The sequence below is a fragment of the Labrus mixtus genome, chromosome 16 (genome assembly GCF_963584025.1).
Source record: "Labrus mixtus chromosome 16, fLabMix1.1, whole genome shotgun sequence".
Lineage (NCBI taxonomy): Eukaryota > Metazoa > Chordata > Actinopteri > Labriformes > Labridae > Labrus > Labrus mixtus.
In genome coordinates, this window is record NC_083627.1 from 17,366,845 (window position 1) to 17,386,586 (window position 19,742).

Genomic DNA, 19,742 nt, shown 5'->3' on the forward strand with positions numbered 1-19,742 from the left:
TTCATATGTACAGTACATTCAGAGTAAAGCCTTTCTTTAGTGCAGATACATGAAAACGTAGTGCTGTTTTTGTTTAAACCTTCTCATGTGTTTTTGCAAAAACACTATCATACATACAGTAATACTTTAGTTAGGGGAGAAATCATTCAAGTCAAAAAAGAATCACCACCAGCCTCTTCAATGACAGAAACACACTCGTCAGGTCTCCCTCTGCATTTACACTTAAAAAAAAAAAAATCTTGTTTAATTTTTTACCTTTTCAAGCTTCGACTGTGAGGACAATTAAAAAGAGGTTGGCTGTTTTATGACAAGACATTCCAACTCTTTGTAGAGAATTTCTCTGTGTGCATTAAGAACACAGACTTTGACATTATCTTCTTTAAGCTCCAGCTTTCAGCTTTTCCATTCATAGTCATGATCGCAGAATTAATGCATGCACTACCACTGGTGTTTTACTCCATCACAGCAGAAAAATGAGCATAACATAATACAAAAGTAAAGGACCATAGCACTTTTCCACCAGTGTAAATGATCCACTGACCCACTGTGTAATAAAGTGACAGCTAATCTAGGTGGAGCTGCCAACAAAGGACAAACTCTGCTTCCTTCCAGAAGTCGACTACATTCTTCCTAAGTTGTGTCAAGATTGCAAAAAAAGTGCTAGTGGTAGTGTCTCAATGGGACAACTTAACCAAACCTCAATCATAACGAACTAATAGCTGACAACATACTTTTTTTTTTTTTTTTTTTTTGCCAATATCAGAATTCAACACACGTCCTCTGCAGCTTTTCACTCGATCTGCTCGAAGTTGAGCACGTGGCCGTCAAAGTGCGTGAGGACGTGCCTCTCGAAGAGCTGCTGCTGACAGTTGAGGGGAAACTGCTCGGAGCAGACGGGGCAGACCTTCCAGTGGCTCTCGACGTGCTGCTCGAAGCTGCGTTGCTCGAAGTGGGGCGGGAAGATCACCTCGCATAACGGGCAGCGCTTATGGACGTCACTCCTGGAAAAGGGAAGGGGGGGGGGAGGCGACGGTGGAGACGGGCATGACACAAGATAGACGGAATCGTTTCAACTCTTATTTTATACTGATTATTTTCATCTGATGTTAGTATCATGTGTTGCATCTATAAACAGAGAGTGCATGATCATGTATGTGTATTTTTTGCTGTTATTGGTTTTGTTCCATACTTTTGACTTTAGATCTAAAACGTCTACCCTTTTCAGTTAAATTAATTGTTTTTAAAAAATTATATCGTCTTCTTTACTTACTCCATAAACAAACAGAATAGTAAGGAGGATCCCTTAGTGACCTCATTTGACTCTTACACAGGGAATTACTTACTTTTTGTCATGTGGCTTCTAGAGAAACAAACTGATTTTAACGCATAATTATTTCACGTTCATCAGTTAGCTTATGGGTTGTCACACTACCTGGAGTCAAAACAGAAGCTGCCCCTGGCGTCACTGCGTCGGCTGGACTGATGGTCACAGGATGGCTGAGCCCCGTCAGCAGCCTTTGAAACACAACACAAACACACAGGACAAGGTTGAAACTGATGTCTGATTTTATGCTTGTAGTACTCTATGCTCACTAGAACACAGCCTTCAAATGCGTTCACTAATAAAAAGAGAACACAGTTTGAAAGGGCTTCAAAAGAACCAAACCTTCACAGAAAGTAGTGTGTATGAATGCGTTACTAACTGATCTTAGGTCTGTCCTATAGCAATCTAATTATCTAGGTCTATCATCTATCTAATTACTCTGTAAACTCTCGGTCATCCTCGTCTTTTTGAGCCTTGAGTTCTTTTTGAACCTTGAGTTCAACGATTCTGCTTTCAAGAGCAAGCCACTGTTCCCTTGATTCAGTGGAGTTGAGTTCTCCAGAGAGAAAGAGAGATAGAGAGAGAGAGAGAGAGAGAGAGAGAGAGAGAGAGAGAGAGAGAGAGAGAGAGAGAGAGAGAGAGAGAGAGAGAGAGAGAGATAGGAAGTATATTCTGTGTATGCAGAAAACCCAAAGTGAGGATTAGAAGGCAAATGCTGGGATAATATTTAGCATGTCAAGTATTTATGTTGGATTAGTATAAGGGTTACATTTTTGGAAGGATATTCCAAAAACAAGTCATGTGATTAAAGTAGTGCTGTCAACTGAGTGAAGAAATTAACCTAATTCAGTACGTTAGCACGTTAGCGCTCACATTTTTTGGCTCATCGACCGGGTGCTCTGGGCCTTCAGGTGGGGTGGTGCTGCGGGTGGGCTGCATGCAGACCACCTCTCGGTTCCAGTCTGGAGCTCCTGCGCTTGGACTCGGGGGTGTGATTGGGGGTGCACAGGGAGGGGCACAGGTTGGGGCTTCAGGTGGGGGACGGGTCATGTGTTCGGGAGACAGTGCAGCATCCACCCGATCTAGAAAAAACAGAAACGCATCCAACTGTTAATAGTCCTGAGTTAAAGGGAAAATAGGAGAAGTGTCCATCGAAGTTTGAATTCCTCGCACCTCTTGTGGTGTCCGTGGAGTAAGGATTGCCGTACTGCAGCTCTGCAGGCCTCTGTGGCACCAGGGGTGGAGGAGAGGGGTCCTGTGGGTATGGAAGAGGGTAGCGCAGCAACATCGGCTGCCTCAGCTCGGCACCCTGAACACAGGCTTCCTGCTCCCTCTGCCTGCACACGTAGCGCTGCAGCTCCTGGAGGTCAGACAATAAATATCTCAACACCGGACATATTTTTGTCTTCTTCTCTGTTTCAGTATGACTTTGAGTTTTTCACCCCTACAAATGTGTTGATTGTTATAGTGTATCTTCACATGCACAATATTTAGATCCATATTTTTAGTTCCTTCTTAAATTCCCGTTTACACATCTTTGCTATGCACACATGCCAAACATTCTGTCTTTGACGACAGAGCGATTGCTTAGAAGAAATGTGTGAAAGGAATCTAGGAAATGTTCCCATGGCTCATTTTTCACTCGGGGAGTTTAGCATTTTCAGCTGTGAGTTAAGTTTTTCCTCTACATTGTTTCTGCCCTTTGTGATTATATCTGAAGCACGAGCATTAGTACCCTACTCATTACTGTAATAGGTGTCAGACTCCGGCTCCCACTGCTCTCGCTTTGCGGATGGAGGCGCTCGCTCGCTCCCTCCTTCCTGTCCCTACTCCCCCCCCTGACCTCCTCCCTTAAAGACTTCATTAGTGCACAGCTATCAGGTTTAACATTTAAACCAGGGTTGGAAAGGTGAAACAGACACGTCGCGTGGCATTTGCTCTGTCTAATGGCACTGTATCAGTGGGCAAAAGAAGCAGGTATGGATGTATTAATTAGTGGGGAGTGGGGAGAGGGGAAGGAGTTTCTACACTGCACTGGAGCTCCTATAATTGAATGTGAAGATCCACCACATGGACTTCAATTGAGAGCCAACATCTCTACTGTCAGAACTACAGGTTGAGATGTAACAGTCGGCTTTTTCCGAAATAAAACTTTATCCTTGGAACATTTTCGAATGAAGAATTTCACTGTTTCGACTGTGAAGAAGTGATAAACAGTGTCCGCCTGGCGCTGCACCTCCTGTAGTTGCTCCTTGTCTCGGAGGGCCTGGGCGAGGTTGCGTTTCAGCTCCGCCACCTCGCTGGCTCGCTCTGCCATCTGCACCTAAAGAAAAAAAAAAAAAAAAAAAACATCAGGGAGGAGTCCATAAGATAACGTGTAATTAACGTTCCTGTACAACAAATAACATTCATTTTAATAACCAGTCAGATTTCTGGAAGAGAAGTGTAAGTCGTGTCCTCAGTGTCCCTGCTGACATTACCGGCTTGAAAACAAACCAGAGGTACAACTTGCAATGTCTTTGATCAACGATGAATTCATCTATTATTATTAAAATCACTTTTTGAATGTTTTATTACATTATCCAGTATGTCTCCCAAAGTCAAGCGAGTACTTTTTTTTAAGCCTGATTAGCAAGCTGTGCTCTTTACAACAACATAAAACAGAAGAGAAGCAACAAGGAACAAGAATCAGGGATTATTTGTTGTCTTTGTAGAGATTTGTAGATTAATGAAGGACTGAATCGTCTGTGGAAAGGGTTTTGGGTCTGTTGACTTGTTTCATTGTAAAGTTGTTTTCCATTAAAGCTCCTGTTTTCATACGTTCTTTATTCCATCATTCATGACACATGATCAAAATGTCTTTGCTCTCTGTCATTCCCTGTGTATCTTTTGAACTAAAAAAAAAAAAAACACCTTTATATTACAGTGATAATGTCCAGAATTCTATTTACATATAATAACAATGGATGTGTGACTTCTGGGAAGTATACAAAAAAAAAGCAGGAGCTGAATACTAAAATTAGGAGAATCACAAATCTAAAAGTCGAGAGAGAAATCGAAATGACTGTCTTACTTTCCTCGATCAATTTCAGAGTACTCAAAACAGTTGCGGATTGAAATGACGAGTAGTTAGTTAAGTGACTTGTTGAGTTTTTGCTTCAACTCAAAAAACCTTTCACGCACTCGCTCTTCCTTTCCTTCTAGTTTCCGTGCTCAGTGATCAGGTTGTATATCATCTACCTTTGTGTTTACAGACTAAGTGAGACATCAGTATGCAGACACACAGGCAAGCAAAGGAACAAAATATTTGTTCAGTTGAGTTTTTATTTAACCTGGAGCGGTGTCAAACGTGCGGTGCTGTAACGCCACAGAGACGGTGTGCGTGTGCAGGGCAGGTCTGAGGGCTGCGTAGTAAATCTGTTACTTTTCTAACAGGACTGACTCTGTGGGATAGTTTACATGGCTCTCTTATTTTATCCCATTACAAAGGGTCCAAATCCCCTCCTCTGCCGGTTTCTCTTTCTGCTTCATGTCCGTCAGTCTATCCAGCTTGTTTCACTCTTAAATTCAGTTTGCGTCTTCCTCTCTCCCTCTTCATTCTCTTTCATCTCCTTTTCCTACTCTCTTACCCTCCCCCCCTCTTTCATTAATTTACGGCGCTGTGTTAGGAGGTTAAGTTCAGGTGAAGGGATACTGCAACAGTGGATTTCTGTGCTCCCTCACTGTCTCCCTTTCTATTCCCCCCCCTCCCTCGCTCTTTCCTCTGGGTGGCTGATGTAAACAGCCGTAAAGCATGGTGCTCTGCGGCTGCCTGTCTTGTCAGTCTCTGGGGCCATTAAGAGTGGCTGTGAGCCCGGGGCACTCGCCTCAGACAGGAGACTCTATCAAAGACAGGGGAGAGCCTTATTTACAGCGCAGATAAACACACACTCACTCACAAAAGATTAAATGCCGGTAGGTACTTTGGCAGACATTCACAAAAACGCAACAGGCCCGGATAGACGCAACCAGCTCAAGTGCCGGCGTTGAATCACGCACACAGACATGCCACACACATCGGCTGACACAGTGGGTGAAGTTCACGCTCGGAGTAACCCGGTTAATGCAAGTGAACTGTTATAAAATGTGTTTCAGCATGTAATTATTGACATTTATTAGCCAATTTACACAACAGTTCAATTAGTTATCTATCCAAGTGCTGCCACTAGTAAAACCCTCCTTGTGTCAACAATAGTAAGAACTGGAGGAGGGTAGTTATAGGCAAATCATGTAGGCACAGGGCAATCAAAAAGCAACAGCCTCAAAATGAAGACACGCCCGAACACTTACTCCATGCCACAATGGTTTGACTATCATTGTTTTTAGGTTCTGTTGTACTGTGCAATAACAAAGACCCTACTTATTATGTATAACATCAATTTTAATGAAACATAAAGTGATTTCTATAATTATTCACCGGGTTGAATTTAGCAAAAAAAAGTGACTATAAAGTGGTTTAAGCCTTAAAAGCCTGCAAAGTGATGATTCGCTGCTTTTCTTGTCTTTACTGTACATTATTTTTTAATTACAAATATATCCGTATATATTGTTTAATATTTTATATGTAGGCCCATATGGTCTAAGCTGTCACTCAGGCCTCTCACCACTAGGCGTGTGGATTGATGGCATCTCTTAGGAGCAGCAAGATTTGGCAGCATTTTGATCGAGAGGAAGTAAGTAGGAAGTAGTAAGTTGTAAGTAGGCTGTGTCTGGCATATTGATCAGAGCCTTATGTCACCACAACCAGCACAGGCATACGTTAACCTACAAGGAGGACCGAAAGGCTGGGGGCGATGGTACTGTCAACCTGAGGTCCAAACTGAACTAGTTTTCATTATATACATCTGATTGGTTGAAAAATATCAGAAGTCTTATTAGGGAGCTAATGGGCCGGTCTTAAGCCAAGACCAGTGTGTTGTTTTAATCTACATTTAAAGCGTGCATTCAGGGTTCACTAGCTGCCTTGTTAAAGGACCTGAGGAAACGGCTGCTCATCTTTCTGCCACTCTGTGAAAGTGTTGCTTCTTACCCGGAATCGCTCCTCTTCGTCAGCCAGGCGCTGTTTAAGCGTCTCGTTGATTGCACATTGCTCCCTCCACTTTTCCTCCATCATCGCCAGCTCCTCCTCCACCGAGCGAGTCTGCTCCTTCTCTGCCTCCCCCACATTCCTCGCCTTCGCCTCCAGCAGCACATGCTCCTCTAAAATATCCCTCGCCTCATCTGCCTTTTGCGGCACCTCCACCTCGCCTTGTGTCTCTTCCTTGGCGCTTGTTTTCTCGTTCTGCACCTCCACCCAGCTCGTCATCCTCAGGCTCTCCTCTGGCAGGCTGTCCTTCTTCTCCTCTTTTCCTTTCTCTTTGTCCTCTTTCTCCATGTCTTCAACTTGATTTGTTTCTCCCTCAGCCTTCACCTCAGCACTCTCCATCTGCATTTCCCCCCTCTGATTGTCTTCCTTCTCTGTGCTGGAGTATAAATCAATGTGTGTGGATTCCCTGTCACTATGTTCTGGAGTGATTGTCATTTCAGCGGCTCCTTGTAGGACTGCAGCAGCTATATTTCCTGTAAACACAAAGAACAAAGAGTAGTGCTAATAATGAAAAAAAAGTGTCAAAGTGTTTAAACTTTAAACTTCAGTGTAAAGTTCCTCCTGATAGTATTCATCATCTATAAGAAAGAGTGTTTTTATTCATTTATGTCATCAGCTAGTTGTTCAAAGACATGCATGTTGGAGAGTGAAAGTATTCGCATAGCGAGAGTTACGTCCAGTCAGGTGAAAGTAACTCGCTTCACAATCTCATGTAATTGCACTCATTGACTCTCAACTGAAAATACGGTTAGTGGAAAATCTTGAATTGCTACCTTTCCTTTGCACGATGTAATTTAAACAATACACCAGCATACAACAGTTTATTTCCACTCATTTAAGTCTTTATAGATTCACTTGTGTTGGCTCCAACACAAGTGTTTATTTTAAATGCATTCACGTTATACTCAAAGATATAACAAACTGATGATATACTTTTGTAATTAAGTGTGTGTTTGTGTGTTTGTGTGTGTGTGTGTGTGTGTGTGTGTGTGTGTGTGTGTGTGTGTGTGTGTGTGTACCAGCTGTTGGGGACTCTGGACTAGGTGTCAGTGGCTCCAGTGTCGTCTCAGTGGATACATTTCTCTTTGGCTCCTGCAAAAAAAACAAAAAACACACACACAAAAAATATTTTCTCACAGAAAATGTCAACAATATGCATAAATTAACCTGAATGTGAAATTGTGTGAACATATTTTTTTTTTTTCTGGGAGTTTATCTACCTAGTACTCACCCCCTGTGACTCAGTCGTGTTCAGTTTTGCTACCTGCCTGCGAAGGCGCTGACACTCCCTGTACTTCTCCTTGTAGTGCTCTGCAGCCATGTGAAGACGCAGCTTCAGCTCCTCCACCTCTCTCTGCAGCTCGGCCTCTGCCTCTGACACCACCATCACACTGGGCATCGTCTCCCCGCTTGTCCCAACACCCTGGAAGAGAGGGAATAGTGTGGAAATAATTCCCACAGGAAAAGTCTCTTTCATCATTTTCTTCAGATTTCTCTCAGCACAGGCCAGTCAAAGCTTTAGAATTGAAAGACAGAGATACAGAATACTGATGTTTGACACTAACCACTTCCTTATGTGCAGTGCTCCTCATGCGGTCCAGCTGACTCTCCATGCGTTGGCACTCGGCCTGAGCATCAGCCAGACTGGCACGGAGCTTGTCAGCTTCCAAGCGGGCGCGGTACAGCTCGGTCATTGTGTGGTCTCGGGCGCTGGCTGAGTCGCGGAGCTCCGAGGCCAGCAGAGAGGCCTGCTGCCGGGACGCCTGGAGCTGCTCCTCTGCTTGACGGAGCTGCTCACGCACACGGGCCAGCTCTGCCTATTGATATGCCAAAATAAATGTAATCAATGAATTATATCTTATAATGCACATACACAAGATAATATAAAAACTGTTCCCTTGTGTTCTTATTTTGCTGACACTGACATTTTAAACCATGAATACCTTGTCAGCCTTGTGTGCCAGCAGCTCCTTCTCCAGACTGTCCCTCTGTGCAACACACACTCTGAGCCTATCCAGCTCCTCCTGGAACTGGGCAATGGTCACCTCCCGGTTCAGCTCCACCGCTTTCAGCATCTGCAGCTCTGCGCTGAGCTTAGTGTTCTCCAGCTCGGTGCTGCGCAAGTGGGACTACACATGTGACGAACCAGAGAGAAAAAAAGGAGAGGTCAGAATTTCAGTCAAAAGGTTCTTCTGATTTATCCAGACTTAAAGAATTAAAGAACTTTCTTCACACCTTATAGAGGTCTCTTTCATCCTTATCGTTCTTCAGCTGGCTCTCCAGGCTGTCTCTCTCTGCTGTCAGCTTCTTCAGACGGTCCCTCAGGCTGTCACATGAAAAACAGCTTTTAACTTCAAACCTATTCACTGACAAAATTCAATTACACAAACACTTTGTTTGATGTTTGTGATTCTGCTTAGTAAGTGACAAACTTCAGAAGACATCTCAAAAGGCCCTCAGTGTGTGTTAACTTTCAAAAGCTGTCTGTGACCAACTGAATTTCAGCAGAGCATTTTGGCCAGAGGGCAGGGCTATCTCTATCAGGTAATTGAGGAAAAGAGGAAGAAAAAAAAAGGAAAAAGCATTTTATAAAAGACATTTCAATATCTGAGAAGTTAGTAACACCCGTGATTAGCTTATGTTTAAATTGAAAGAGGGTGTCTGAATATAATCCTTAATTTGAAAGTTTGAAAGTGTATGCTTCTCATTATTTGTTCTTGTGATGTAGCAGGTGTAATGATGAAGATGTTGTAATGAGAAATCCTTCTCAAACCCGTTCTTAAAGTATCTTGTCCTTGCAGATGATTTCGATGATTGGTGGGTTATCATTCTAAACTCACCAGTCCAGCTCGGTCTCCTTCTGCAGGCCTCTCTGGGTGACTCCCAGCAGGTCCTCTTCCAGCTGGCGGACCCGGTCCGTGGCCTCAGACAGCCTCCTCCTCACCCCCTCCCGCTCTTCTGACAGGCCCTGTGAAGAACGCAGCAGCTCCTGTGGGACACAAGAAGCAGCTGTGGATCAGAGTGACAGGTGCTGAAGCCAATCACAGATACAAGAGTGAGAATCAAGAACTGATGCAATACTTGTTCTTCATAACAGATGGTGATATCACATGTGACTGTCATGTTGCATATAAAGTAGATTTGAATGTTTAAATGTTCATTCTATTTATTGTTAGTACCTATACTTAGTTGACACTTTATTAGGTACACCCATAAAAAACAAAAGCAGTGTTCTTACCCCCCCCCCCACAAGAAAAACCAAAATGCTTTTACGACAGTTAATAGATATTTTCTAAACTGTTCAGATGTTAATTAAGGTACTAATTAATTGTTCACATGTTGCTGTGAAACAATCTTCACTCCAGAATCTGCCTGAGCAAATCAGTTCTTGAGAGTCAGTAATCTCTTTTTACAGATTCTTCCTGTACAGAGCCTGTTCCCAGCAGTTGGATTTTTCTCCTTCTGTTGTTACAATGTTATCGGTATCTGTTTTCTTATTCATTTAATACTAACAAATAGTTTCATTTTGGCACCTTTGCAAAGCTTGTTGTAATGTGTTTTTAAGTGCTTCATCAAAGAAAATAGTTATTTTCTTTAATTGTACGTTAGTTTTGAAGAAAATAATTAAAATGTATGGACTAAGTTTTTTTTTTTTTTTTTTTTTGTATTTTTCTGCCTCTGTTAGGAGACAGGACGGTGGACAGAGCCAGAAATGCAGAAGAGAGAGAGAGTGGGGAATGACATGCGGGAAAGGCAACACAAGCTGGATCCGAACCCGGGCCGCCCGCCTTGAAAACCAAAGCGGCGCGCACCAACCACAAGGCCACCAGCCCTCCGGGACTATGTTTTTAAGGCATGTCATTTTTTTTATTTTAATTTTTTTATTTAAATAGGGACAGTACACATTAATGAACATTAACATAGATTATAGTCATACTATCATTTCCATCTGTGGTCCCTTGGCAGGTTGGTGGTAATATATGCTGCCTTTACATCTCATTAACCTGTTTTTAACCTGTTTGTATTTTTATTTCATTGTAATAAGAATGAATGTTTTTTCTGTTTCCCACCTATCCAGCCTGTATGAGGTGCAGGCGTAACTTGTGAATTTACCCTCAGGGGACCAGTGAAATCTTATCTAACCATCAATCACCAAACAGTAGTTATTAATCATTCCACTTGATGAACACAAAACCCACATTCAGAATCCAAAAGTTACTGAATTGTTGAAATTGGATGAAGAGTAGCAGCTTGTGGCTATAACCCAAGTAGTAGGAGAGAATAGACATTCCTGCAAGTGTGTGACAGATCATATGAGGTCTGTTTTTTCCATGTGGTAGGGCGGCTGAGGAAATGCCTTGTTTGAACTTGCTGCTAATCAGCAGTGAAGAACATTAAATCATCCATAGCTAATATTGCTTGTGACAGAACAACATACCTTTTGCACACACCCTCCTTTCTTTTTCTAAACACATACTCAACTCACACGGCTGCAGAAAGATGTATCTACAAATTCAAATACATGTGGAGATAGAAGGACAGCATAGAGTGCACATGCACACAGCAATGCTTTCTCCGGCCTTTCTCCCTCTGGGCTTGGCTCTGTGCACATTACTGTATGATTTTTATGGCTGGCGTTTGGGAAGCACTTTAGCAGTGCATAAAGACCTTATAAAAAGTGTAGTCATAAAATTAGCAGCCACAAAATATGTACTTATGTTTTCATGTTAAACTCAGGATATTTTCATCAGCGTGGCCTGAGCTAACACACCTACTGTAAAAAGCTCTTCAAAAGACACACACACACACACACACACACACACACACACAACGACTCGCACAAGTCGTATATTACACATGGACATGCCTGTTGAATGAGAGGCAGCACGGTAATAACAGAGTGTGTTTGTGTGTGTATTACCACGTTATTTATGGCGATTTTGTCCTTCGTAAAAAGAGAGCAGCGGACTAACTGAAAGCAGCTTGCTCTTTACTCCGAGGCCACACTACAGAGCTCCACTAGGGGGCGATAAGAGACTGGACTCAAGCTTAGAGAACTCTTGGCAAGTTTCAGAGTTTCACCTCTCCCTCTTTCTGCTTCCATTGAGGTTATTTTAGTTTACTGCTGGTTTAAGGTGTGAGTGCAAAGTTAGCGCTTATCAAATGAGTAACTCGTAAAATACTAAAATATGAAATCTGACTCCTCTTGGTGAATTAAGGGTTGAAGAGGGGAGGAAAACTCTGAGGATATTCAAGAAGATCCCCTTTTTTCTGTATTTTTTTTTACTCTGATCAACTTTCCTTTATGCTTTATCTTTTAGCTTGCTATGTCTAAGTCCAGATGTTTTAATGCCAGAAATCCGATACAAAATTACAAATGAAGAGAGAAAACGATTGGAACAGACAGACTGACAGACGGGGAGAAAATAAACAGTGAGAAAGCGGTGGCCACTGAATCGCGTGACTGAGTGGTGTTTGTCCCTGAGGCTGGGCAGGGCTTTTTGTCAGGCGGGCGGTTTGTGGACTACCCTCCTCTCATTCCACACACAGACTAAAAGGGTTTGCAAGCGGGTGGCATAATGAGTGTGTTTGTGTGTGTATGTGTGTGTGTGTGTATGTGTTTGTGCATGAGCATGTGTGAATGCATATTAGAGGGGCCTTGTGGTGTGGGACCTGAATGTGAGTGTGAGGGTAAAGGAGGGGGGCAGTTTGTGTATGCGTACATGCATTTGTGTGTGTGTGTGTGTGTGTGTGTGTGTGTGTGTGTGTGTGTGTGTGTGTATGTGTATGTTTGTGTGTTTGACGTCATGTTTGTTCACTCTGCGGTCGTGATGGCATCGTCCCTGACGCCAGATGCCCAAGAAAACTGCTTCCCAATTCCGTTCTGGCCCACTGAGTCAGGTCGTTAAAAAGAGGGAGAGAAAGACTGGCGCACAATACACACACACACACACACACACACACACACACACACACACACACACACACACACACACACACACACACACACACACACACACACACACACACACACACACACACACACACACACACACACACACACACACACACACACACACACACACACACACACACACACACACACACACACACACACACACACACACACACACACACACACACACACACACACACACACACACACACACACACACACACACACACACGCCGTGGCTCCTTGTGTGTCTCTCAAACATGGTCAGAGATTATTCATAAATTCGGGCCTTTGAAGTTTTCAGACCTGTGATCAGTGGTGAGGAACTGGCTCCACACACATGTGCAAATAGGGATTGTCTGTTTATATACAGACAATCCCCCCCGCAAATACACACACTGCATACAAATACACAAACGTTCAAACACACTTAAACTCTCCTCATGGGTCAGTGTTTGTTTGAGCCTTTGTGTGTCATTTGCAATGCAGTTTTTTCCCTTAATTAGCTTTACTGACAATGACTACAAAATTACTAACACATTGTATATATTCTTGGAACAATTATTTTTGGATCTCCTGTTGTTTGATGAAAATGACACCTATGGTCAAAAAAGGTTACGAAGAAAAGTTCAAACGTTTATTTGATTCAATAGAACTGAAAATGTATCAGCTAATATCAGCGTTCTCATACGAGTGTGTTGTGTTCAACAAGCAGTATTACCTCTGTTTCAGAGCACCCCCCCCTCTCTGACCTGGTTGTGTGTCCTCAGCAAGCAGCACGTCTCCCTCTCCTGCTCCCTTTCCCTGGCCAGTCGTTTCTGCTCCTCCTGCAGCTGCAGTTTCTCATCCTGGAGGATGCGCATGGCCTTCAGCAGCTCCCTGCGCTCCTGCTGTGCCTCCTCCACATGCTGCCAGGAAGGAGGTAGAGAGGGTAGGGGTAAAGCAAGAAGGTGAGAATGGTTCCCATCTTTGTAAGATGTTCAAGCCACTTAGCGTTATGCTATTTCTGTTCCTGACTACGGGCAGTTGGTATCATTTTCTATTCTAGCTTAGAAAGACAAAACTTTAATGGCTTAATGATTTCAAAATGATATCTTTTTGAGATACTCAGGGATGACAGAGGCTTGTATTGGGACTTTTTATTATCAAACAAACCCATAGGATAGAAAACAAAAACACATTTTTGTGTTTCATTTGTTTGGCCTTACCTCTAGCAGGCCACTCTTGGTGGTGACGACCAGAATGTCTGAGTTGCTGTCATCCTCGGTGACGGTAAGCAGCTCCTCGGTGGGCGTGCCACACCTGAACTGGAACGGCGTGCTGGCTCCTCTGATGTCACCAGTATGGGTGACATAACAAAACTGGTAGAACTCTCCATCAGATTTAGGGACATAATAACCTGCAAAGGGATAAGAATAGCGTTTGCGGTAAGTTGTTTAGTATGAACTGAATTAAGAGTTACACTCTTATTCTAATTAGTTAGGATTTGAGGTCGGCTCGGCTGAACTTTTTCTTCAATAAAACCACAGATCTGATTCAAAATGGAGAAAAGCCAAAGCAAAGCACTTACAAGTACTCCTTATAAATTAATTTCTAAAAACATTTATTATTCCCATAGAATTCACATCATTTATATATATGCCCATATTTCTAAAAGCCCTGTGAAGCAGCATACATCATTCACATGTTAGGCCTGCTTCTCTGGGACAGAGGAGTAAAAGTGCAGAACATCAGGCAGCCAACCGGTTTTACTGACTACTGACACACCACAGCATGCTCTCATATTTTCACTGTGTAATATCTGACCGTTCCAGGCCCAGTAAAACCAGTTCGCAGGTCCTCAACCTGTGTGTGTGTGTGTACGAGTGTGTGTGTGGTTTGGGGGTTGCTCAGGTCCCAGGCCGCTGTTTGTGGTTGTGTTCCCTTATTAAATAAAAGTGCTGGTTTTTATATGCGCCGTAAAATGGAGGAGTTACTGTGGAATACCCTGGGTGTGTAGAGTGGTTTACATCGTGAGTGTGTGTGTGTGTGTGTGTGTGTGTGTGCGTGTGTGTACCTTGAAACATCACTGTCCTGTGCACAGAGCTTCCTGGTTCATAGCTTTCAGGCATCGGAGACCAGAGGAAGGTGTAGTAATCTCTAGCTGTGCTCCAACCTACCTATGGATGAAAACCAGAAGTAACACCACTTTTTTTGTTAATCCGCAACAGAAAATGGTGCCTGACTGGACGGCGAAAAAGCAGGACATTACGCCGAAAAATACACACAAAAAAATCACAGTATTTCAGCATTAACACAAACTGTTATGCCAGATGACTTTTTCTAAAAAAAAAATGTTTGATTTTTAAAAACACATTAAATAAAGAAATCAGTAGGATTAAATTAACTTGAAGAATGGAAGCATTTAAAAACATGCCCCCTCTTTCCTTTAAAACACCTCTTCCTCCTCTCTCTCCTTCCTCTCAGTCCCTGCCCCTTTTGGGCACACACTAAAAGAGGGGCAGTGAAGGTGTGAGTATGGGGTGGGACGGCTGGGTTTGTATGTGGCTTTGTGTGCGTGCACACACATGCACAGACTCGTGAGACAGATGAGAACAACCGGAGACGAAATGAAAAGAGGAGAGAGAGAAGGAAAAAAAAGGGTGAAAGAACGAGGGAAAAAAAAAGGTGAAAATTTTACACAAAATGGCAAGGGACATGCAAGTCCATGGATTTCATGTGTTGTTAGGTGACAGATGATGAAAGGGAGTTGTGAACATCATAACTCAGGTCCTGCATCGTAAATCTGCCGCGCACAACCACACTCTCTCTCTCCCTCGCCTGGGCCTGGGCTTCTCATGCACATACACACGACTCGTTCCAACTCACATGTGTGATGCATGTTTGTAACATTATATAACGCGACTTCAGCTGTGGAGAACCCAACCACCTGTAGCACTGTGGAAGGAACAGTAAGACAGCGGAGACAGTTTCTCTTCTGGACACTCTCACTGCATATTAAGCCATGATATTATTACAGTTTGAACACGTGGTCGACTTTGCTGCACAGGAAATTACAGGATAGAAAACACACTGGGAGGGGCAGCTTGCTTTTGTTGATTTTAAAGGAGCCATAACCTTTAAAGATGAAATTATAACTTGCCAGTTAATGTCTAGGAGCATGTTTACATGAAGTTAAATATTTAAATAATGGACATTCACGCTATCCATTAAATTAATTAGATGTTAAAATAGAAAACATTCAAGAAGAAAAATGAATTAGAAAAGGTCCAAAACACGAAAAAGCGTTGTAAGGCTCTAACCAGCAACAATAAATCACCTTAGCTACTCAAACAATTGTCAAAATTTCAGGTTGGATAATGTTGTTGCATGACATCTAATTGCAGTCTTTGCCTCATCAAGCCATTACACTGAGTATAATGCTATTCCAAACAAATGGTAATTGTCAGAGTGAAAAACGCAAGCCAAGAACATTCTTTCCATGTCCAGCAGCATCTCAGTGTGAAGCTAGGCTGCCGTGGACTCCCGCCAGGCTTGCTTGTGCACTCACGTGTGTTTGCTTAAGAAGGAACAGACATAAATAATTTTGCTAATTGCAGAGTGAAGGTGACTGACATTTGGTTAGGTATGGTGTGGCATTCCAACACAGGAGTGATGTTATAAAATAATCACAGGCAACGCAGCTATCAATCATTCAGCCAAGGTGTGAGGGAACAGTGTGATGACATGTTAATTATACACTTACACAACGGGTTTCTCCCAGCCGACCCAACAAACATGCCACAACCGAAAACCTCCACGGGGCTTTTAGGGAGTTGTGTATGTATGTGCTTGCGTGTGTCAAACATCCAACTCAAACAAACTATACCATGCTTTCACCTGACAAATAAAGGAAAACAAATATGTTCATTTTTAAGAGAAGGAAAAATTAATAATGATTATGGACCACCGGGCAAAACGTGCCAAGCTTGATGTTTACTGTGTATACACTGCACGGGAGCACTGTACCTCACCATTCAGGAGCTGGTTATGTGATACCAGGACAATTATCATGGTACAATTAATATTTTCAGCCACTAGGGGGTGTCTGTGCACAACTCAAATGAACCATGCCTGCCTTTGCAGTCTGAGTCATCCAGATTGCAAGCTTCTCTCTCAGTAGACAGGTAACGCCTTCAGATGTGCACGGTAAGAGGGGGAGAAATGCTCTCTCCCTGAGTCATCTTTGCACAAAGGTTTTGCCTCTGGGAGGTAAAAAGACTCATCGATGATGATCATCGGTGCTTAGTGAGGATGTCATATCTAATCAATCATTTTTAAGACGCCACCCTCCTGTTGAATTTTTACATTAGAGTCACCAAATACCCAAACAAACCCGAGCACAAACACAGAAATCCATTAGCATTGCATGCTTATGTCCTAATATGATAAAAAATTGGCGTTCATTATTTGTAAAATAAGACATAAACAGACCTCTAAATAAACTAACAAGGCTGAATCACCATGAGTTAAATTGTTAATTGTAAATATAACATAGACGCAAACAGCAAAGATTTCTCCAGAACTAAATAGATACATATCTCAAAAGAGCAGACTTGTACATCGAAAGGATGAAAGAGGCACGGTCTGCTTGTTCCCCGTCATGAAGCACCGACCATCAAACATGTTTCATTAGTGGGATTAACAATTAAATTTTCCAATTGACTTTTTTCCATATAAACCCAGCATCCTTATTCCTATTTAATTGAGCTGGTGGATTTGAAGTCAGTTCTTAAAAAACAATAAAATGTTTGTCTTTTTAACTTTACGAGACATTAAGTTTCCTAGTACACATTTCCTGTTAATTATGTGTGAGATTTGATGGCCTTGATAAAAGAGCCGAGCGGAGGTATGGTTAGCAGGAAGCAGAGAGAAGACTGATGGAAAGACAGGGGGGGGGGGGGGGGGGGACAAGTGAAGCAGGGGTAAAAAGAGGTCCTAATAAGAATCAGAGTTGTTCATTAAGAGCACCAAATGTTTGCCCCCCAGCGAGACCAACTGCAAACAGCCCACCATGTACACTCTTCCTCTTTCTGCATGCGGGGCAACCACACCAAAGCTTGTGGTGAGGTTTGAGGCATGTAGGGAAGAGCGGAACCAGTCGTGTGCAGGCATGAAGTATGTGTTAATGTGCCAACTGAAAAACCTATGGCCAATTAATAAAACCATAACACATAATTCATGTCACAAACACTTGTGAAATGGGCTGGTAATTGTCCAAATCTTAAAATATCTCTTTGTTGGCTGGTCCGTAATTGATCTCTCGCTCAGCAATGTCTTTGAAGCATCTGCGCTGTGTATGATTTACCTTAAAGATGCCCACCCAGTCTTTTGGGTGGGGAGTGATGTAAGGGGTCAGAGTATAGTGACACTCGAGGGGTGCTTGGGGCAGGAAACTCTTGCCCACATTTTGGAAGATGACGTGGGCAAAGTTGGACGTTTCCATTACGCTGACGCTGCTGCCTGGCGATGAGTCCACCACCTGGAATGATGACATTGTATCCTGTTGGTCACTTCATTGGTCTGTAGAACAAAAGAGCAGAGGGGAGAGGAGCTCTGTATTACAAACAGTACGGTAAAGAAAAGGTGCAAGTCTTTCTTTCAGTCACACAGATATAAATAAAATACCAAATGAAGTTCGAATGTAGTAGAAAACCCAACATACTCTCAAATACGACGTTTCTGATTCAAGTTCTCACACCATCTCAGAAAATTTACAAGTATAAGTACAAAGCCAAGCAGAGATGGAGCATATAGAGTAAGGCATTCAACCGCCTCTGAGAAGGGGGAAAAACCATATTCTGAATAAAAAACATGGATAGAGTGCAGTGTGCTGTAATGACTGTAAAGCCCCCTGAGGCAACTTTGGGATTCTGAGCTGTATAAATCAAACCAACCTGTCTTAAAAATAGTCACAGCTACTATATTTTTGTTTTCAAATATTGTATAACTGCCATTACATTGACTGCACAACGAAAACTTTTGTTAAGAACTTAAGCCTTCAAGCCAGTGTTAGTGCTGCCGATCAACAAGTGCACTGTCTTCAAATGGCACCAAGCCTGGGAAAAAAAATATGTTTGAAATGACCCGTGAGCGTGATTTAAAACGGAGACTGTCCTCTAATGCAGTATTTTTTAAAGTGTGTGTACTTACAAGGGAACTGTATTTTTATTTTCCAAGTCAAATGACAAGCTATTTTGAGAATGAACTACTGTGCATGTGAAAAAGAGGGCAGTAACATGGTGAGGTAAATGTCATCAGAGGACGGGGCATCTGAATACAGATCAAATGTAGTTAGAGCCAAGAAAATAGAAGGAGCTTAAAGTCAGATTATCTTTGCAGCATCTTTTTAAATATGTGAAACATTTATTACAATAACTAAATTATCTTGTATATTTGGTTTTAAGGAGCAGAATCCCCTTACTTGACTTAGATAGATTTAGCTGCATGCATTTCTTTATCGGTGACTGACAACCATTGAGAACACAGCCAAAACAACAAACAACTCTGTCTTACATGTTTATTCATGTCAGTGCCTTACTAAAGCTAAACAAGCCTTCATAACGTTGTCTTTACGAAAGACTGCATGTCAATATTTCACGACAAACCTGACAATTAAAAACGCTACAACACACTGTCACACTCAGCCACTTAATCTTCTTTACGGTGGCTACGCAGCAGCTAACATTAGCTTTTGCACAGGCCATGTTGTGTCAAGTCATGTGCTAGCTAAACATCATCCCCGTGCTGACACAAGACACGAAGCACTTCAGGCGTTCATTAAGCTTTAAATAGAAAGAGTACCCGTTTCATATGAATAGCACTTGCTAATAAGACGGAATCTCTTCCAGACAGGCCGATGTTTTGCCAATGTCTCCGCTGTTGTTCGAGCTCTGCCGATGCTGCGTCTCTTCCTGAAAGTGCAGATGATGCACAACTTCCGGGATGCTGAGGAGGATGCTGAGGAGGAGGATGCAGATGTCTCCCCGACTGGAGATAAATAAGCCTACATATGCTGATTAAGTCATCTAAAATCTAATCTTAATTCCCCTCCCTTTAAAAATGCATATCCCATCTAGTTTAAAATTATATTATAAAATCACTGTGAGGTACATTACAGAATCTAGTGGTGTAAAATTCCCGAGACATCAAACTAATAAATAAAAAAACTAATTGTATTGTTTTTAAATCCATAATAATTACACTTTATTAACAGTTAAGAATAAACACTGGACTTACAGGGGCAGTTAAAGGGCATGGGAGTAAAAGCACAGGATGTCCCGCCTTTGTCTTTATCC

General features: G+C 42.4%; 1 protein-coding gene across 1 annotated transcript; it reads right to left on the reverse strand.

The window, feature by feature from the left end:
• Positions 1 to 90: 90 nt before the first annotated feature.
• On the reverse strand, positions 91 to 19,399 carry tax1bp1a (Tax1 (human T-cell leukemia virus type I) binding protein 1a). Its single transcript, XM_061060531.1, has 17 exons — positions 19,249 to 19,399; positions 17,753 to 17,967; positions 14,462 to 14,564; positions 13,614 to 13,804; positions 13,158 to 13,313; positions 9,290 to 9,438; positions 8,685 to 8,775; positions 8,393 to 8,578; positions 8,015 to 8,266; positions 7,681 to 7,872; positions 7,469 to 7,541; positions 6,393 to 6,922; positions 3,561 to 3,647; positions 2,498 to 2,684; positions 2,198 to 2,406; positions 1,433 to 1,515; positions 91 to 1,001 (listed from the first exon to the last, which is right to left on the reverse strand). Exons 2-17 carry the CDS (start codon positions 17,939 to 17,941, stop codon positions 791 to 793), a joined length of 2,889 nt encoding a protein of 962 aa, XP_060916514.1. The 5' UTR covers positions 17,942 to 17,967; positions 19,249 to 19,399; the 3' UTR covers positions 91 to 790.
• Positions 19,400 to 19,742: the final 343 nt, after the last annotated feature.